The sequence below is a fragment of the Folsomia candida genome, unplaced genomic scaffold (assembly GCF_002217175.1).
Source record: "Folsomia candida strain VU population unplaced genomic scaffold, ASM221717v1 Fcan01_Sc003, whole genome shotgun sequence".
Taxonomy (NCBI): Eukaryota; Metazoa; Arthropoda; class Collembola; order Entomobryomorpha; family Isotomidae; genus Folsomia; species Folsomia candida.
Window position 1 is genome coordinate 3,149,209 of NW_019091195.1, and position 18,887 is coordinate 3,168,095.

General features: G+C 35.8%; 7 protein-coding genes across 7 annotated transcripts; all 7 read right to left on the minus strand.

Annotated features, from left to right (window-relative positions):
• Position 1: 1 nt before the first annotated feature.
• LOC110847713 lies at positions 2-875 on the minus strand. The gene is made up of 3 exons (XM_022094706.2): positions 652-875; positions 408-579; positions 2-316 (listed from the first exon to the last, which is right to left on the minus strand). Exons 1-3 carry the CDS (start codon positions 756-758, stop codon positions 152-154), a joined length of 444 nt encoding a protein of 147 aa, XP_021950398.1. The 5' UTR covers positions 759-875; the 3' UTR covers positions 2-151.
• Positions 876-1,115: 240 nt separating this feature from the next.
• LOC110846748 (CAAX prenyl protease 1 homolog) lies at positions 1,116-1,901 on the minus strand. The gene is made up of 3 exons (XM_035850277.1): positions 1,641-1,901; positions 1,543-1,565; positions 1,116-1,473 (listed from the first exon to the last, which is right to left on the minus strand). The coding sequence occupies exons 1-3, from the start codon at positions 1,770-1,772 to the stop codon at positions 1,263-1,265; spliced, it is 366 nt and encodes a 121-aa protein (XP_035706170.1). The 5' UTR covers positions 1,773-1,901; the 3' UTR covers positions 1,116-1,262.
• A 4,175-nt stretch (positions 1,902-6,076) lies between these two features.
• LOC110847793 (phospholipid scramblase 2-like) lies at positions 6,077-7,463 on the minus strand. The gene is made up of 6 exons (XM_035849884.1): positions 7,330-7,463; positions 7,020-7,240; positions 6,770-6,937; positions 6,414-6,552; positions 6,330-6,349; positions 6,077-6,256 (listed from the first exon to the last, which is right to left on the minus strand). Exons 1-6 carry the CDS (start codon positions 7,361-7,363, stop codon positions 6,215-6,217), a joined length of 624 nt encoding a protein of 207 aa, XP_035705777.1. The 5' UTR covers positions 7,364-7,463; the 3' UTR covers positions 6,077-6,214.
• A 97-nt stretch (positions 7,464-7,560) lies between these two features.
• LOC110847531 (ribonuclease Oy) lies at positions 7,561-10,595 on the minus strand. The gene is made up of 7 exons (XM_022094484.2): positions 10,199-10,595; positions 9,950-10,111; positions 9,629-9,874; positions 9,389-9,524; positions 9,116-9,314; positions 8,835-8,910; positions 7,561-7,705 (listed from the first exon to the last, which is right to left on the minus strand). Exons 1-7 carry the CDS (start codon positions 10,246-10,248, stop codon positions 7,636-7,638), a joined length of 939 nt encoding a protein of 312 aa, XP_021950176.1. The 5' UTR covers positions 10,249-10,595; the 3' UTR covers positions 7,561-7,635.
• A 603-nt stretch (positions 10,596-11,198) lies between these two features.
• On the minus strand, positions 11,199-12,281 carry LOC110847463. Its single transcript, XM_022094411.2, has 6 exons — positions 12,097-12,281; positions 11,889-12,020; positions 11,777-11,812; positions 11,599-11,716; positions 11,422-11,507; positions 11,199-11,337 (listed from the first exon to the last, which is right to left on the minus strand). Exons 1-6 carry the CDS (start codon positions 12,151-12,153, stop codon positions 11,320-11,322), a joined length of 447 nt encoding a protein of 148 aa, XP_021950103.1. The 5' UTR covers positions 12,154-12,281; the 3' UTR covers positions 11,199-11,319.
• A 74-nt stretch (positions 12,282-12,355) lies between these two features.
• Positions 12,356-13,290, minus strand: LOC110847727. The gene is made up of 3 exons (XM_022094723.2): positions 12,992-13,290; positions 12,840-12,935; positions 12,356-12,747 (listed from the first exon to the last, which is right to left on the minus strand). The coding sequence occupies exons 1-3, from the start codon at positions 13,056-13,058 to the stop codon at positions 12,488-12,490; spliced, it is 423 nt and encodes a 140-aa protein (XP_021950415.1). The 5' UTR covers positions 13,059-13,290; the 3' UTR covers positions 12,356-12,487.
• Positions 13,291-14,134: 844 nt separating this feature from the next.
• Positions 14,135-18,831, minus strand: LOC110847448 (von Willebrand factor A domain-containing protein 5A). The gene is made up of 14 exons (XM_022094393.2): positions 18,368-18,831; positions 17,889-18,292; positions 17,712-17,816; positions 17,177-17,623; positions 17,003-17,097; positions 16,713-16,764; positions 16,495-16,630; positions 16,308-16,420; positions 16,013-16,226; positions 15,703-15,932; positions 15,446-15,620; positions 15,220-15,366; positions 14,796-15,149; positions 14,135-14,709 (listed from the first exon to the last, which is right to left on the minus strand). The coding sequence occupies exons 1-14, from the start codon at positions 18,447-18,449 to the stop codon at positions 14,519-14,521; spliced, it is 2,745 nt and encodes a 914-aa protein (XP_021950085.1). The 5' UTR covers positions 18,450-18,831; the 3' UTR covers positions 14,135-14,518.
• Positions 18,832-18,887: the final 56 nt, after the last annotated feature.

Here is an 18,887-nt window from a genome sequence, read left to right on the forward strand (position 1 = left end):
TTTACTGAATAGGTCATTTATTTGCACGATATCAGTTTGGATGTACATTATCCGAGCTGATAATAATAATTTTAATTAATTAAGGCATATTGATCTGGAATGAATACAACTTTGTTTGCACGTGATGAAATGCAAACAAATAAATAATTAGTTACAACCTTCGCCGATGTACAAAAAATGATCCTCTTCCATTCAAGTCATATCTCACGGTGGATTGAACTTCCGTTGCATTCAAGAATTCTTCAACCACGACTGACACTGAACCGATTGGATCGTCAAACAGAACATCTTTGTCAATTACGTCAAATCTCCAACGCTGTGATCAATTAAATAATCAAATTTACCACATGAGCGCAGGCATATGCATATATGTGACAAAAATGTAAAAATTTAATTTTTAAAATCACCATGCGCTCCGACTGGGTGTACTGAAAAGTAAATCGTTCTGGCCAAACCGGAAAATTGTCATCCGTCATTTCCCGAGTTTGTCCACAGTTCCTCCAGTCATAGGATGCAGTTGAGCATAAGATCTTAACAAAAGCGTCACAGGCCGAAAGTGCATCGCATCCATTCAAGTCACTATAATCAAGTATGAATTATGAATATGCCAATAATATTGAAATAGAACCTTCATAATTACTCAATACTCACGTTGCAAAAAGGCTGATGATTACTTCCGTTTGGTCACCTTGACTTTCTGCCCTTTTATCAAGAAGGGTAACGCCAAGCAATAGGCACATAAAGAGCTTCCCGTGCATTTTGCAAATCAACAAATCACGATCACGACTTGTCCAAAGCTTGTGCGATTCTGAATGAATGTAAAATTATACTAAGCAAGTGATCTAAATATTAAAGCGCATGGTTGGTTTATACTGGTTTAGGAAAACGTATGTACGTCTAATTGAGTTACTCAAGTTGTTATCATACGATTTCCCGTACACCTACTTATCAGTAAAAATAAGCAGTCATCGACACGTTACCATCACGAGAAGTGTCATACGAGGTACTTGAATTAATTATGATAAGTATATGAATGCTGATAAAACGATAAAACGACGATATCGAATATACGAGTTCATAGTTCGAACAAGGAGCAGTGCTACATATTTATTTCTATTTAAGTATTACAGGACATTTACGCGTTGGAAATTCCAACTTGAAATTTTTCAGGGCTAGATATGCCATTTATTTAAATGGTCGACAATGATAATGGTGGTACATATTTGTATCCTCCTTAATAGTTTTCAGAAGATTGCTCCTGTTCATTTTGGAGTAGCGGCTTGTTCCTGCTCAATGGATCGAATTCTCTCGACAAGGGACGGATGGTGGTCATAAAAAAGCGAGTAAACAGGGTCCGTGCTCGGATAACCCAAAACAAGCATCTTCAACTTAACCAATCCTGTCTTCAGCTTTTCTGCATATCGAATTGGAACTGAAAACATGTCTGCCTCTCTTTCCATAGCGCATCCCACACTAAGAAATTAATATAATATTTAACCGATCATTGTCCTCTGAACTTTACAACTCGTCAATCTCACTTACCTGTTCCAGAAGGAATAAATGGTCTCGAAAAAAAATTCAAAAAAGTTACTCATATTCTGAAGTAATAATTTTTCATCAACTAAAAATAAATAACTAACTTTGTCCAGCACTCTGCAGATAATTTGTTCTCCGATGAAGAGGCCAGGGAGGAGAGGATACGGTAAACTACTAATGTCGGAAGGAGAGAAATGAAAAGCTTGGTACAACATCTTTTGCTCTCTTGACCACATCGCGAGCACAAATAAAATGGGCTCGCAAAAAATGCTGGCGAAAATATCGTTCTTTTCGTTGTGACGTTTCACCCAGTGTCCAACCTCGTGAGCAAATATTCCTTCCAGTTCTGATATGGTTAAACCTGGACTTCGTTTACCCTGTGTAACAAGATTACATTCTTAAAAGATTACGCGAAATATTTCTCAATTTGATGATAGTAAATCTTAATTGACTTTACCCTGACGTGTCTCTTATTACTGTCCTGCTCATCATAGAACCCCTCAATCAGAGAGGAAATTATTACAATTCGAGTATACAATCCGAAGAAGGATACGCAATATGCATTCATGGGGTGATTTGGTGGTACGACTTCAATATACACTTTGTCCAAAGGATATCCCGTTCTTGTACAGATTGCTGCTAATCTGTCTCTGAAAGATCGCGGAAATTATTAGTATTCAATTTAAAACTAGTAAAAAAATTATCGGCTCACTTTAATAATCCTTCAGGAATTGGTTTGAAGGAGTCACGATCCATGTAGGTGAATACATGTTCCAAGAACTCGACGACAAAAAGAGTTATGCAGTAGATTATGGCAAGAATGGTGTGTCGAAAGAGTGTGTGATATCCAGTCGTTTGATTGTCATACACCTAAAATTATGTAATAAGCGACACACAAACCAAGAAAAATTACAATGCCAAGTCTTTTTTGCATTAAATATTCCTTACGTTTATGAAGAACGAGAGAAAAAAACTTGTCACAGTTTTGTGCATCGTATTCAAAAGCGTTTCCTCAAACTTATTGCGTACCCAGTAGCGCATGGATTTGTCGTAAAGACCATAGGCCTTGAGTAATCGATGTTCAAAGAATTTTACAGGGAAATCCAGCACTAGCAGCTCAAACAAGGCGAACCAGAAGCCTGTGATTTAGATTTTAATAAGTACATTTACATCGTAATCCAGTATTTCTTAATTGGCGTTATGTTTTTATTTAGTCTTTGATTATACCGAAAGAGATGTCCTTTCGTATCTCCAGGTCGAGAAAGTTTGGTGTAAAATCAAACTGAGAGTCGGCCAACTGGAAATTGTCCCACATGAAAGGAATTATGTCGGAGTAAATGGTCACCTGAAATCACAAACATGTACTTTGAGGAACATTTTCTGCCAGCAATTATTTTCAAAATTGTTTTCAAAATAATTTATATCTTTTAACATTTTAAAATTATTTCAAAATTTGACTACGTGGGTAAGGTCAAAGCCGTTCCTGTTGGAAAGGAAATGTTGCATCTAAACTCTTCCAGCTAGATAAGAACTGGAGGTGATTTTTATGTTATATAATTTTCAAAATAAAATACGTATGCTAAATAACTATTCTAATCCTAAGTGTTAGAAGATACATAAAATATAAGCAATGTGCTTGTGTTTAATAAGCTATTCATATTATGATTTTAAAATATTTTGCTGCTACCGTCCAAATAGATGTGGTAAAAAGTTTGGCTTTGATGTCCATCACCAGTTTTTTGTGCATTTGCATTCCAGAGAGGTGAAAAATCGATTCCGTGTATTGTGGATACTTCGACAAGTTTGTATCTTTCCATTTATGTTTTTTAATGTAAACGATCTAGTAATCGAAAGCACGAATAATTTTCTGCGATTTTGTGAATACAAAAAATATTGCATATGCATATTAAGTATGTACGTATGTACCTGTCTTCCCATTAGAAGAGTTGCCATAATGCATTCAAGCCAAAAACCGGCCACGCAAACGAGGCGAATATTATCCTCCGTCATGAAGACCTCGAACGACGACATGCTGCATGCAGGAAGAAGCTATGTCCAATATTATTGGAACTTTATCATTTTACATGTAGCACGATTGCTTGACTTTTGGCACCTTAGGAGCATTTTAATAGAATTATACAGCCCCTAGATACTAAATGTTAAGCAACCGATGATTCGACACCAATGTAGTTTCAGTTTAGTACGCAAATATGACTAATTTCCTCAAAATCAGCCTTCTACCACATTCAGAATATTATGCACAACAACTCCACCGGTCGGGTGGGGTTGTACGTTTATCTTTACTAATTTATGTGTATGAATTCATGTATCAGTCACAACGGGGACATGTAAACCTTCGGACAAAAATGCAAATTTTTATTACGATATTGAATATAAATATAAATATTTCACCAACGCATGTTGCGTAATTTTAATTTAACTTAAATAATAGAATTAAACTGAAAACCAATCCAAGGAATTTCGTGCAGGTGAATGTCGATTAACAACGTCACTGTTATGTCGGTGGCAATCTTCAAGAACTCGAGAAAGGACGCATTTCCCATCTTGAAGAATGGAGAGCTCGTTTTCAAATGTAAATTCCACAGAGATTTTGCGACTTTTGAATCACGCGTACCCTTAATTTGCGACATGTTGACATGTCGAAGGAATTTTTTTCCTATTGTTGATACCCCAGCTACAAAATAGACTTCGAACAACACGATCCAATTTGAAACTACCCAAGCACCCAGAAGCACCCAAGAAATTAATAACTTGACTCTTCCAATATATCGAATAAAGGCAAAAGCAGACATGCACCAGAGTAATAAAACTGTGCCGTGATGAAATGAAACGTACTTGTAAACTTCGTTAATTCCTGTATTAACAATCTGATGACATTTGAAAGTCCAAAATATTACACTTTGACTCAGCACTCCTAACTCTGTAAACTGAAAGAAAATTTTGCCATCTCTCGTTCTAAGAGCGTTCGAATTTCGGGACAACAAAGTAATTTCGCGACGCCCTCTTATAAGTCTTTGAACTGGAGTGATGACACTTATCCAAAAGGTTTCAAACTGCATGTACATCATGGCCGTGTTAAGCAAGAAGCCGGCTATGGTTGAAGCTTTCAAGGTTGCGTGTGCCGAGAAGATCATTACAATGATCATGGAGACTGAATGATTTCTTGGGTTAAAGCCAAATATGTATTGGATGAAACGGTTAATTGGTTGGTTTGGGTTGAGTACCATGATAGCAAATCCAATGGGAGGCATAAACGTGGAGAATACAGTTGCTGCCATAATGGTCCATTCGTAGATTAGAAATCTTTTTCGGGAGGTCAATTTTTTCTTTCTTCTTTGCAAGTTCCTTTTGAATACACCTTAAATGAAAACGTAAAATTATGCAGTGTCAAGACCGAGCCAGATTAATTCTATGCATACTTAAGTAAATATGTAGATAAGTACATATTTATGTAGGTAGCTTACTCTGCAGGACGGTGTCCAATTGAAACATTAGATTGACAGCGTCAACAAATTCTCTCCGTTTCATGATGATGAGCAGCATTGCAAAAACGATTGTAGTGAGTACAATGCAGTAACCAACGTCGAATAAAACCTTTTTGATTGGGACATCCTTCTGTCTTAAACTTCTTACGAGCTGATAGAACACTAAGTAAGCATAGATATTGTAGTACACAAACCATAATTTCCACCTTCTGTAGAATTTAGCGCTGCTGAGATGCAGTTTTTCATGGTTATCATCCCACGTGAAAGGTGTGGCGTGATCCCATGAGGACGACTTTACTTGAAAAATATACCAATATTTCGTCCAAGCCGTAAACATTGTGGAGGCGTTCTGGCGTTGAAAATTGTAGGTTGTTTAATCAAATTTCTTACATGAAATGCAGTATTGGGTATGATGTCGGTATGTGAAGCAGGCAAGAATAAATTTCCGAATTGTGAAACTTGACCATGGAACGGTCAATTTAAAATTGCATTGAAAATTCAGTTGTGTTTGCACATTTATTTTAGGTAATTTTGCTAATCAACTTATTACATTATGGAGCACTAGGATTTTTATGATAATCTATTTATGTAGTATTGCTTATAATTTAAAGTAAAAATATTGTGTGTATTCTACTAATGCAATTCGTCATCCATAATAAATAAAGCTGTATTACTCTTTGCATAACAAGGGTTATGAGGCAGTATTATCTCGTATTATCATTATCGACCTATCCAATCCTTAGCTATCCTGAGTTGTTGAAATTGAAATGGTAACTTTAGACCCTTGTTCGTGACCTCTTTCCAACCGTTGCCTGAAGTTTTATTCAATTAATCATACTAACAAGAGCCAGTTGACGTTGATATCTAAATAGGAATTTTAAACAGAAATTTCACTGCGACCTTGTATTTAAATTTGATGGTGATTATGATAACATGCAATGAACTCGGAACATTTTATAAAATGGGACTAGTCTGTTACTAGTTTAGCAATTCCATTTTTAAATTAAAAAGATTGTAGATAAATGTACATACAATTACTTTTGAAAATATTCTCGTTTCAATTTATTTGGTTCTATTGAATTTGTAGAAATTCAGAGGATGATATTGTAAATATACAGCAATTGGTAATTATTTTATTTTGCCAACGTATGAATTTTCCCTTTAAATCCCTCTTAAGGTTTGGGTTCCTTGGTGTTTTCGAAGAACATATAGTCCTGAAATAAATACAAAATTTTCAGGTTTGTTCTCCATTTAAATTTTACGTGTAAATATTGCAATTTTGCTTACAATGAGTATGGTAGCTGCCACTAGAATAGATTATCATGAAAATCCTAGTGCTCTATAATATAATAAGTTGATTAGCAAAATTACCTAAAACAGCCTTGATTTTTACGTCCAAATCCACTGGGAATGTGATACAAAAGTTGTCAATGTCTGTAAATGACTCTTGTATTATGCCCCCCCATTCCTTGGAGATCGATCCCACTTGATGGCCATCCATGTCTTTGATCTGGGTTTAAAAAATTATTTCTTTTAATTCATATGCAATTTCAGGTAAAGCTATTTGCATCCGACTAGCGAATTTATTTTAGGTTCTGAATTTTTTCAGACTTTGCTCTGGACTGAGAAAAATAGCTTGCTTTTCATCCTTTCACAATCGCAGTGCACTACTTATATTATACAATTTGTATATCCTTCTTATTACTCATTGCATATATATTAATTACCGTAAACTTGATATTACCGCAACAGCAAGACGTAGTGCAACATGGGCCGGAAATTCTCAATACTTTTTCACTATTTCCACCTTTTATGTTGAAATATGTTTTGCACATACTCCAGCGCTGTTTCTCAAATCCAAGTGTTTCTCCATTTTTAGCAGTCACGACCACTTTCTACACAGGAAATAGATGATGAGAAAGTTACTTATATACATATGCACAAGGATTGCCTGTTGTATTGTATTGTTTTACTAACGTTCATACAACGTGGGAAGAAACATGAGTTACATGAAACCTTCCGGTCCAAGTAAATTTCGTGTTCGTCGAAATCGTCAACTGTAAAATTGAAGGGACGCCTGTTTGTGCAGCAGCAACATCGCATGTAACAACAGCAAGTATTTTCCGTTGCTCGCATGAATTCTCTACCGTGCTCATCCCGAATCGAGTATCGGTTTTTTCCTTCACAATGACAGAAAACTGTGGATGACAAAGAAGAATAGATGTTTATCACAGTGCTCGAAATTCAGCAGTAAATCATTTCATATCGCATTGAGTCGGGAACTCACTTTCCATGAGCTCGGGTTCCTGCTTGATAATCATTTTATCCAGAGTTACAAATCTTTCTAATCCTGGACAAATAGCTGTTGGTATTTAAAAGAGAGTATTAATAAGAATCAGTTAAAAATATCAAGCCCAATCCACTTGCCCGGCTTCGAGGTCGAAAAGGCCTTTTGCAGTTCCACCTCCTCATAGTTGTCATTCATGGTTTAATCAGGACAAAAACTTTTACAAAAAGCTAAATTGTGAAGCCAATAATTTTTTATTTCATACGGATTTTATTCCATTTGCTAATTACTGATAAAAACAATAAATTATTTTTGATATTTATACATATAAAACATTTTCAGAAATGATTGAGTCCCATAGAGATCGATGGGTATTCTGTGGGTTGAAGATAAATTTATATCGTGAATACCAAAGGGAGGGCGGCCTGGTGGATACGAATTTGACCTTGAATAACCCCGGAACGGTTTGTCGTAGCGGGTCAAAATTTTGAACAGACGAGCATGTTATCCTCAGATAGTTGTGTGCAAAATTTCAGCCTTCTACTTTGAAAAATGCCTGCTCCACAGCCCCCAGAAGCTGAGACAGTCATTTCAAATAGTTCCAGAAAAAATCTCGCCCGTGTTTGCAAAAAATTTTATTTGAATATTCTGTTGAGGAATAGAAGTGAGCTATTGGTGACAATTGACGAAGAACTATTTTCCCTACAAGTTACTAATTGGGTTCGAAGAGCTTACTACACGACAAATGCCGAAAAAAAATTTAAGAAATTTGGTGCTTTTCAGTGAGGAGAACTTTTTTAAACAGTTGATGGTCGTGGGTGCAATGTCCTGTCGTGGTGTCCTCCCACTTATCAAAGTCCCCCAAAAAGTGAAGGAATCTTCGAAGTATTATGTGGACCTTGTACTGAAACCACTTTTAGAATACAATTTTCCTAATTTGCACGGTAAAATAATAATTAAGGTGATTTTTCATCATGACGGAGCGTCCTCCCAGACGGCAAAGTTGACCCAAGATTATGCAAATGACCTTGAACCTAGATTGGGGATAAAAATCATTTGGAATAGTGAAATACCTATACAATCCCCTGATATAAGTCAAATCGACTTGTTTGAGTTCGGATAGATGAAAAGAAAATCTTTCTGTGGGGACCGAATTTTTTAGACGGAGTTTGGAAAAAGTTGAAACGAGTGTCTCAACTTCTGGGGGCTGTGGGGGAGGCATTTTTGAAAGTAGAGAGTTGAATTTTTGCACACAACTATCTGAGGATAACATGCTCTTCTGTTCAAAATTTTGACCCGCTACGACAAACCGTTCCGGGGTTATTCAAGGCCAAATTCGTATCCACCAGGCTGCCCTCCCTTTAGTATTTGGAGTTTGTAAGCAGATCTGATGAAATAGCCAATTGCATAGTGTTCAAATAATTGCAGAAATGGCTGCATTAATGAATAAAAAGTAGCAATAAGTTTAAATGCTAGAGAATACTCGAGAGTATTCAAAATATTACTGTGATTTTAGCTTATTCCAATATTTTGAAGGAAGTGGGAGATTCTTCGCAAAAAACGGTTTCATTCTGTGATGACCTAGAAGTATGAGAGATGCATCAGTAATTTGCATTAGTTGACATGTCTTGATTCATTGTTTTATTTGACAAGCAACCATAAAGGCTCCATGCATGCAATGTTTTAAGTCAGGGTTAGTAAAATTCTTTATATTGTGTGTTAGTCATATCAGTAATAACAGTCTTTTTTATTTATTAAATACTTGTATTCGATTAAAGTTCCTCACTTTTAATTTTGGAACCTCTTTGAAAATTGTAGTCGGTGTACAAAATGGGGCCATCAGCAGGGCATGGGCCCGCTTGGTCTCCATACATTGCGGAAACATCGCGACTCTGTTCTCTCGAGCAATCTAAAACTTTGAGATCCTTGTCTAAGCAGATTTCAATCGCGAGCATGTGATATTCCAAAGAATTTGCGTCTTGGTTCTGAAAAAGTTTAAATTTTGGTTAAATATATTCTGCGTATTAAAGGAGTTAATTTTTCATGAAAATACACTCACCGTAGTTCTCAGACATTGAACGTATGGAATGGCAGTCTCGCTTCCGAGTGCTTGTTGAAACGCTTTGTGAATGTCGTTCAATTTGTACCCCGCTGTTGGACTTGGGATGACTCCACCAGATTTTAAAATGGTGTAACTATCAATTATTAATTAAATTAACCCACATATACAAAACCACAACTTATATGCAAATATGTAGATTGGTTGAAAGTTGGAGTTAATTATTTTATGGATAATTACAGATCGAGTTTGTTCCGAAGAGCTACGCCTTCCCCAAAGTATTTTAGTTCTGTTCCAAAAATGTCAAGTTCCATTGCACAGGAACCATGTTTGAGCCATTCATGTTCCCAAAAATGATGAGCGTCTTTGGTATCATCGATCTCATACCAGTATTGGTTTAGATCAGGAAGAATGGGGTTGAGTGCATTAATATCGAATTTCACTTTTTTGCAAAAATTAGGCCCCTGTGACCCTTCTTTAGTAGGCCTGGAAGAATACATAATTTATGCAGTGCGCATCTCGAGATTTAAATATGCATTCATCAGCTTTTCTAGCTCGTACCAAATCCCATGGACAGACCAAATTGATGGCTTTCCCTCAAATCTGCACCTTTTCTCGGAGCCAGGACCTAATCGGTCTTTAAATTGGCGACAGGCGGCGAAACCCCACTCCTGCGTAAATATCAGCTCGTCCCACTGCAACTCGTCAGAGTTGATGAAAGGCCTGTGCATAAACAGATTTTTAATGTGTATGTACTTAATTTTCATGATCTCATAGCGTACTTAAACTAGAGACTTGGTGCACACTTACAACAAACTGAGACAGAGTATGCCTGCCACCAATGCAGTTGTCGTACGCATCTTTCTAAAGTACGGCGAAGTAGTTCAATCCAATTTGTCACTCTTCCCAAGACAAGATATGTAGTTTTCCTGTATAATTATGATTTTAATTTGCTCACTCTTATCTTTAATTTCAAAATATTTCCAATATTCCTCTTCTAGTAAAAGTGCATGTCTTAATTTAAGACAAATTTGGCATGCAAGTAACAACTAAGTAAGTTGTAGCACTATGTCAAACAAAAAATGTTCTCTTATACGCTTCAGTTTCAGTTTTAAGTTATGATCAACTGAAGCTTAAGAGTGTAATGAAATGAAACGAAGTGTTGGCCGTTTTCATTTCATTATCAATCTCCACCAGCAGCTGTATTGGCTTTAGAATGCACATCATGGTGAAATTGAAAGGATTCTGTTAAAGCAACCATACATATATATACATACGTACGAGAGATAGGGTAAAGCAGCTAATACAAATCTATCGCACCTTTTATGCCTGGTTTTGCTTAAACTTACCTTCCATGTCATATTACGTATACGTACTAAATATATTGAATATCATTACATTACACATTGGGGGAAGGAAACTGGCTGGAGAAGTTTCATAGAGACATGAATTTAATGTAGAGTGATACACAATTGCATACACGGCATGAAATCAGAAACTTCAAGCTTCAAAAATAACAAAACTCAGACTTCATGAACATTGAAATTTGTTAACGAACCTATTAAACAAAAATATTTAACTCAACTGAAAACGAGCATGTGGGGTACTTGACCATATGCATATGTATTAAGCTAGTGCAGATGGGAGTAAAAAGTAAATTGTGAATTACGCCCACCTCTCAAATCTCTTGATGACGAAGTTTACATGCACCAACTAATCTCTGATTAGGTTTTGTTCGTGAATTGAAACAAACCATTTACGACTTGCAATAATAATACGCCTTCTTCCAATTCTTCCAGCTAAAGCACAGTCAGAGTTCAATTGAGACTTTATTTACTTGGTATTAAAAGTATTCATATGCATACATTTCCAGAGAATTTGCATACAAGAATTTGAGTAGGATTATAAAAATTGTTTATCAAGGCTTAAAATTATTGTTGATGACAAAGCTGAAATGAAATTAATCATGTGAATTAGTCAACGCTGTATGCAATATATACTTAAATGTCCATTATTATGGTTTTAACCCGTACCATCAGAAAGTTTCGCGTCATGCATTTGACGAAATTGTCATGAGATTTGCAATACTCATCACCGATAGGAGTTGACAGACTTGGTTCTAAAAAATAAATTTAAATCTCTAGTTAGGTAAAGTTTTTAATAAATGCTCACTATTTTACTTATGTATGTATGTAACCGGATGCACTTACGAACTAGTTTCAAGCATGGGGTAAAAGTAGTGTGGGCCTTCTGCCTCAGATTCGAAGGGAAATGATCATCAATGTATTGGTCTAATTTCGCAGCGGAGACAGATCCATCATGATTTATCTAGTGAAAAATAAAATCTCTATAACATTTCTTGGCAAAATATATGTATGACTGACTTACCACGCCGATGGACTGCAAAACACATTTTAAGATGCACTGCAAATGCAAACAAAATTAGCTGACATCATACAGATACATGCATAAACATTTCAGTAAATCGTGGAAAATTCACCGTCGACTTTTTTAGCCTTTCTTTAGTAGTGGTGAATCCAAGTTGATTGGCACAACTATTAATTTGAGTCATTTGCAACTTATTAAGCTGTGCTACCACGTTGCGACAACTTTTATCATTTCCGACATTTTGCTGCACAAAATATATTAGTATGATTAGTACTAAATAAACTACAATAATATGAATTTAAGGCACTTATGAGTCTTACACTGCTGATGAGTCCCCTAAGCAATCCGAGAAAAATCAAAATCACCACTTTGGTCATTTCAAACTAATGATTATTCTATGAAATTTAGTTCCAAAATGTTTATAAAAATGAAAAAAGACTGCGTATTTGGTTCTATTTGACTGCTAGAGACTTGAAGTTTTGTGTTCCATCATTGTACACTCATCTCATCAGTCATACATATGTACATATTATTTCTTCTGGTTAGTTATGCTATGTAAAATAATTCTTGCCAAACTGATATGAAGATTTTTCACGACATTTTATTTCGTAAATTAAATTTAGTTCATGTAAATGAGAAACATCATACGTACATATACATACTAGTGCTCATGCTTTTCTCCCAACAATTTTTATTCTTGTGTAACTTTATTTAACAGAGAATCCACCAAAGCACAAAGGACAAGAAGGATGCAAATATTTCGGATTTTTGCATTTTCCGATTGGTGACGGCTGAATTGCATTTGTCGGACGAGCAGTAGCATATTTTTCCAGGTTGGGGGGTGTTGAACTGGTCGTTGACATTGGCATCAATGCACCCATTCGGTTCGATCTCTCCAAGGGAGCAGCCCTTCACCGTATGGGTTTTCCCATTCTGCTGAAAACTTGAGGTGTGGCAACGCTTCACATTAGCTGAAATTATGATGATTGATTTTAACCCAAATTGATTTAAATTACATAACACAAAACAAATACATGTACAGAGATCATATGTACATAAATACCGTAACAATCGTGCAGAAATGAGCTAGGTGGAGAGCTGTGACCGCAAGTTTCTTGTCCAGCCACCCAAGAGCCGCACATATAGCACTGGAGCACACCTTTTGAATTATGAAAAATATGTAATACAATATTTTGCTTAGCATAAAATAGGTACCTTCCGAATGAACAAACAGCCCGATAAAAATTAGGAGCATTGCCAAACTCTGTAGTATTGATGCCATGATTTCCTATGAAAAATGCTAGAAAATGGCTAGATACGTCTCTGAAGATGGATAAATATTAAAGTTATTTTGCAAGGCGTAAACCTCGTGCTGCGATGTGTTTAAGTGGTTCACAAAGAAATTAACAAGTTGTATCTGTCAATCACACTGTTATCAAGGCTGTAGGTTTGAATATGAAACGCCAGATACTGACAGAGAGGGCAAGTACATAAATACGTACGTAGGTAGTGGAGAAAGTAACAAGAATTGCGACGTGTTTAATTTATTTTGGGCCAAGAAAGTCGTAGAATTTATTCATATTCTAATAGAATTCAATCCAATTTGTTTATGTGTTTGCATTGTACTCGATAACAAACTCTTGTCACCCTCAAGTGGATTACTTCACAATGAGCGACAGGAAAAACTTATTCTTTTCATTGCTAATAGTAGCATTTGGGTCGCACAGTGCTCTTTGTTGTCAACACCTGCTTATCATCATCGATTGCTTAATCTTGTTCGGATCGATGAATCATTATGTTCGCTTTGAGGAAGGAGAAGGAATAAGGTTTTCAATCAAATTGTCATCTTTCAGAGTTCAAGTGATTTGCAAGTGGACGAATAATCGATATCATGCTTGAGTACATACGCTAACATTTTTTACATAGTTTGAAAACGTCCTTGTGTTTCGAGCGTTGGGGTGAAAATAGGTATGGTCATCTTGATATAAGTAATAAAATAATTTTCTAGAATAAAATTGTATTTTATATCATACCGCAAAGAAAAATAAAATATGTATTTTGGAGGTATGCTCGAATCAAAGGAAATCGATGGTATGAATTTTTAATGAACGCTATCTTATGAAATCCAAAGAAATGATGGTGAAATGAAAGCATAAAATACGTCGGATATATTTACATGGGCACAAATGTAGATGTAAACATTAGGGTAGGGATATTAGAATCCGAAATAATTTATAGGCTATAAAATGAAATTAATGTAAGCATTTAGATATCTCTATTCGTGGTACGATAGACTAGAAATGATGAAAACAAAATAAAATAGCACAAGCAATTGTGCTATTTCATGACCGGACTGTGTTGCATTTGATTGTTAAAACTTTTATTTTATTTTACACATGCTCCGACATATGCGTGCGTTTGTCATAATACATACATACATATTGCTATTTAAAAAAACTCTACTGCGAGTTCTACATATAGACTGCGGATATTTGGCTATGTCAATTTGTAAAACGTTTGTTATTTGGTTTGGTTGAACACAAGAGGTGATGAATTTTAATTAACCGTGACTATGAGTAGTTCAATTTTTTAGATCTCATTTAGTGCAAACGTGGAAAGATCAGAAACCAGAATTGAGGAATCCCACATATGTGCAATGGTCAAGATTCAAAATTTTGTAAGATTATAATAGTTGTACTGTGAGTTTTGAGATGATGTATGTAGACCATTATGAGTATAGCTTCACTTGAGCAATTCTTCCGCTCTGGAATTCATGGCGTCGGTTGAATTAAGCTGGTTTTGTAGAATCCATTTTTGTGACTTTATAGCTACACATTCCCAAATACTTTCGAACGGAGCAAGCTTTGTTTTGAAAAATATTATGGCCAATGTCGTTGCCCATGCTCTCGCGTCCCATTCATTACTCTCCGCATCTAAAAATACCCGTTATAAGAATGATTTCAATATACCAAGTACTAACAAGACTCATAATACGCAACAGTGTATAGTTATCCAATACCTTGTTTCAATAATGCCAATTCCAAAGAGATTAAACTTGCAAACACAGGGTTAAGTGAGAAATAACCCTCAGAGTTTTGACAACTGATAATTCTTTGAAGGAGATCAAGTCCGTAAACATTCACATCTTCCATTGTCGTCGTATCCATTGGTTCAATATCTGTATGAATTGTATTTCTCTCCCTGCGGACCTTCTTCAATGGAGAAGGCTTCCTCTTGATCTTACCAACCTTTCCCGTACTTGCACTAGTTTTTCGAGGTCGTTTACTTGTACCATTCAGTGGAAAATGTTGTGCTGAGCCATGTGCTAACAGTAGCTTTGGTCTTTCTTGTCGCATTCCAATTTTTGCACAACCTTAACGTAATTTATAAGCATTAAAAAATAAGACATTCATTTAGATTGTGTACATATATAAACAAATTACATTTTTGGTTATCACGGCCATCTTTCATGACACTATATGCAAATGGATATTGCAACGGAACTTTATGCATTCGATTACACATGTTGTCTTCATAATTACTAGATTTCCCGTCAGGACTCGTAAATGAGGTGTATTTTGAAGATATTCCTAATTGCAAAGGCGATCATATACTTCCATCCTATTTGCGCTTAAATACTTAATTATACAAATATTTGTAATTGCGTACCATCTGCAATTGCAACTCGTAATATAGCTTCTTTGATCCTCGTAAGCTCTGGTTCCCTTCGAGGACGGGATAAAAATTGAGTTACACATTCTTCCAATTCCAGTTCACGCACACTTTTAATAACAGCAAGTCGATGGAGCATTTTAGTTGCACCCAAATCATTTTCAGCAGACAGCTAAAAATCAGTTGGATTCATTGCATGTAGTTTACAGTAAGAATGATTTCTCATTATTATTAGGTACAAAAACGACCAATACTTTCATGCCCAATGTTAAAGTGCCATCAGGAGAATCCGCCATAATCTTTGCCCCCAACGGTTTTTCTGCTTCAAATACCCCGAAGATAAGAACTTGGGTTCCGTCAAAAATGGGAGAAATTTTATCATGTGAGGTTAATGTGTTTTGGGAATTAATGTTCTTATTATAGCCGTCTAGCGTTTTTTCTTGGAAGATGGGTTGTTGAACTCCTTCCCATTCTATTTTTATATCTAAAATAGAATATGAATGTGTTAAGTCTCAAAATCTATGCAATTGCCGGCATTATCAATGTTTTTAGTGTTTTGCATACTAGTTAATGAAGGCTGAAGTGCATTTTTAAGTTGTGCTAATGTCTGTTTATGGATGTTAGCATCACTATCGATAAAAGCACATGTCCCATTTCCGGCTTTCGCAATGCCTTCGAGTAAGTGATGTGAAGGGGCACTGCCAACTCCCAGAGTGAGAGTACGACCTATGTGTGCATTCATTCTAACCAGTCCGATAATGGTGTTTGCGTCACATACCTGTAATTGAGTAATGTATTATATTACAAAGGACAATTAGTTCAATTTAAATAAATAAAATAGGATAGAGATTCAAATTACCGCTCCGTCAGAGATAATCAAAACTTGACGAAAATAACCTGAAATCATGCTTTCGTTGTAAATATTTTGTAATGGAGCTACTAATTCTGTTCCTCCCATGTCAGATTGGATTTCTGTAAAATTTATTTCCTCTTTAGTTCAAATTTTTGTGCTATGGGAGAATATATACATTTAGCAAAATTCATACTGTTAGCATAATTTATTGCATCTTTCAAAGTTTGATCATTGCAACGCTTGCTCCCTCCTTTGAACATAAAATGATGATGATTTCCAAACCCAACTACATTAAAATAGCAATCTGCAGGTAAGGATTGAAGAAGTAGCTAGATAGAAAAATTATTACGGTTTTAATTAAAAACTTTTAAATGGTTTATATTTATATCCATGATTGCCAACAAGTCTGACCTTCAAAACTTTTTTGACAATTTCAATATTCCTCCCCGACATTGATTCAGACCTATCATATAATAATAAGGATTTATTTGTTCACGCAAAATCAGCCCATTACATTTTTAGCAAAATAAGATCAAACCCCATCAAGTGGGAAATACTTGACCTTATACTTAATACTTGACCTTGTTTGATCTTATTTTGCTAAAAATGTAATGGGCTGATTTTGCGTGAACAAATAAATCCTTATTATTATATAAATAATATCACATCTACATATAGCATCACATATGAATAATATCAACCTATCAACAACGATAATCAATTCCATTTTTTGTTCGTCTAGCTTGAAACTAGGGACAAAATATGACATAACAGCACTTGAACCATTCGGCAGAGTCTGAAAAAAATTAACATTATGCTGTTGAGATTGGTAAAAAATCGTTATTTAAATCATTAATGCATAATTTTAAACAAACCTCAGCGTATAGTCTAGCTTTAATAGATTCCTCAGGTTTAATGAATAGCACAAAATCTCTGTCCATCTCTGTTGTTAGACCCTCAAGAGTCGCAATTGATTTATACCACATTGGTTTCTGAAGAATTTCTCCTTTATGTTCAACCACAATTTTATGAGATGGGCTTTCTACTGATTTAATTTTTCCTTGCATAGATGCAATAACTTTGATGGAGAGTGGGGCTACTGATTCTTCTGTCATTTGTAACTCTGGCATTATTATCGATCCTTTACTTCGCTGTGAAAAACTGTTACAACATGGTATTTTAGCCGTCGGAAGACATCTCGGTGTAATAGCAGTGGGGAGGAAGAATCGTACGGTATGAGTATCAGCATCATTTTTAGCCTCTGTTACATATCCCACAACCACTTTGACTTCCTGTCCAGGTTTGAGACGGCCAATGCTGACCTACAAGAGCACAAATAAAACCAATCAATGACAAATAAACACACATGTAGATAAAAAAAATAGTACAACAATATGCAAAAAGTATAACCTTAAAAATATCGGGTGTTTCTTCTTCGCCCACTAAATCAATCTCATCGTCTTTTGTCGAAGAACATTGGGTATTTTCCTCCTTTCCTTTTGCTTTAACAATTCCCTAAAATATAATAACGTATTGAATATTTCTTGATCCTTTAATAATTCACCTTGTGTCACTGTTTTGACCAACCTTAACGACACGACCCTCAATTTCTGCTTGAAAATGAGTAACAGCCCCGTTGGAATCGACGGGGAAGAAATATACTACTTGTATTGGAAAATTCTCTTCATTCCTGTAAATCTGCGTGACCTGAACTTGAGCCACGACATGGACTAAGGCAGCCTCGATTTTAACTGACTTGAGAGGAACCGGAAGTCTATGCAACAATGATCTTTCGTCATCACTTGCATTTCTTCTCTTATTCTCCTCATAAGTCTCTATAATCTCGTTCACTCTCTTTTTGCATTTTCCGTTGATGTTGTTTCGTCCCAGTGGTGGACCCCCGTAAATAAGACCAGACTCCACCACGTTTTGGAAAGACTTTATGAACATTTCGTCCTGCGATTCAATTTCCAACGATCCACATGAGGAACCTATGAATTCCAAATTTCAGAAACAGAGTTTGCTATAGCCTTGCTCAGGATTAAAATTATCACAACAATGCAAACCTTCTTCATCGTCGTCATCTTCCTCCATGTCTTCGTCTTCAGTTGAGGAGCTAAAACTTTCAGAAATCTCAACGTGGTCCATCCTGTACTTTACGGTCGAACTTCCACCTCCCCGACCACTCCCTGGAAGACGGGTTTGTGAGATTGCAAAAAGGGCTGGTAGGTTGGTTAACTTGTATTTGAATACATTTGTCACTTTTGGGTTTAAGTAGATACAAAAATGACATGACACGTATTAAATAAGATGTCAATATTGAAATATTTTCCTTATCACGGTTTCAATTTACGCTTGAGATAATTTCAGTGTGTGTCGGGTACTAGATTTATAATTATTCTATTTTATTAGAAACCTTTCTTAATTGCTCACTAACGAATAATTGTGACAGGTTATAATTTTAATGGGGAATTGGTTGTTGTTGTTGCCAGCTGCAAAAGGTGCAGCAGCAGGGGTTTGTTGTGGTGGTGGAACAGATGATCATCATCAACAACAGGAGCATTGACTCACTGATGTGCCTGGTCT

Bases quoted from the DNA above. Each gene is read 5' to 3' on its own strand.
- LOC110846748 (XM_035850277.1), bottom strand. From the start codon at position 1,772: ATGTGGTCAAGAGAGCAAAAGATGTTGTACCAAGCTTTTCATTTCTCT. The intron at 1,566-1,640 runs GTTAGTTATTTA...TTTTTTTTCGAG, and splicing joins TCTGCAGAGTGCTGGACAAA to ACCATTTATTCCTTCTGGAA. The intron at 1,474-1,542 runs GTAAGTGAGATT...TTAATTTCTTAG, and splicing joins ATTTATTCCTTCTGGAACAG to TGTGGGATGCGCTATGGAAA.
- LOC110847727 (XM_022094723.2), bottom strand. From the start codon at position 13,058: ATGGCATCAATACTACAGAGTTTGGCAATGCTCCTAATTTTTATCGGG. The intron at 12,936-12,991 runs GTACCTATTTTA...ATAATTCAAAAG, and splicing joins GCTGTTTGTTCATTCGGAAG to GTGTGCTCCAGTGCTATATG. The intron at 12,748-12,839 runs GTATTTATGTAC...TCATAATTTCAG, and splicing joins ATTTCTGCACGATTGTTACG to CTAATGTGAAGCGTTGCCAC.
- LOC110847793 (XM_035849884.1), bottom strand. From the start codon at position 7,363: ATGATTATCAAGCAGGAACCCGAGCTCATGGAAA. The intron at 7,241-7,329 runs GTGAGTTCCCGA...TGTCATCCACAG, and splicing joins GGAACCCGAGCTCATGGAAA to TTTTCTGTCATTGTGAAGGA. The intron at 6,350-6,413 runs GTAATTTTGCTA...AATCTATTCTAG, and splicing joins AAAAATCAAGGCTGTTTTAG to TGGCAGCTACCATACTCATT.
- LOC110847531 (XM_022094484.2), bottom strand. From the start codon at position 10,248: ATGCGTACGACAACTGCATTGGTGGCAGGCATACTCTGTCTCAGTTTG. The intron at 10,112-10,198 runs GTAAGTGTGCAC...GTTTATGCACAG, and splicing joins ATACTCTGTCTCAGTTTGTT to GCCTTTCATCAACTCTGACG. The intron at 9,875-9,949 runs GTACGAGCTAGA...GTATTCTTCCAG, and splicing joins TGGTCTGTCCATGGGATTTG to GCCTACTAAAGAAGGGTCAC.
- LOC110847713 (XM_022094706.2), bottom strand. From the start codon at position 758: ATGCACGGGAAGCTCTTTATGTGCCTATTGCTTGGCGTTACCCTTCTT. The intron at 580-651 runs GTGAGTATTGAG...ACTTGATTATAG, and splicing joins ATCATCAGCCTTTTTGCAAC to TGACTTGAATGGATGCGATG. The intron at 317-407 runs GTGATTTTAAAA...AATTGATCACAG, and splicing joins ACACCCAGTCGGAGCGCATG to CGTTGGAGATTTGACGTAAT.
- LOC110847463 (XM_022094411.2), bottom strand. From the start codon at position 12,153: ATGACCAAAGTGGTGATTTTGATTTTTCTCGGATTGCTTAGGGGACTC. The intron at 11,717-11,776 runs GTAAGTCAGTCA...ATTTTTCACTAG, and splicing joins TTTTGCAGTCCATCGGCGTG to ATAAATCATGATGGATCTGT. The intron at 11,508-11,598 runs GTAAGTGCATCC...TTTATTTTTTAG, and splicing joins CCCATGCTTGAAACTAGTTC to AACCAAGTCTGTCAACTCCT.
- LOC110847448 (XM_022094393.2), bottom strand. From the start codon at position 18,449: ATGGACCACGTTGAGATTTCTGAAAGTTTTAGCTCCTCAACTGAAGAC. The intron at 16,765-17,002 runs GTTGATATTATT...ATTATATGATAG, and splicing joins TTGATTATCGTTGTTGATAG to GTCTGAATCAATGTCGGGGA. The intron at 16,421-16,494 runs GTATGAATTTTG...TAAATTTTACAG, and splicing joins TGCAATAAATTATGCTAACA to AAATCCAATCTGACATGGGA.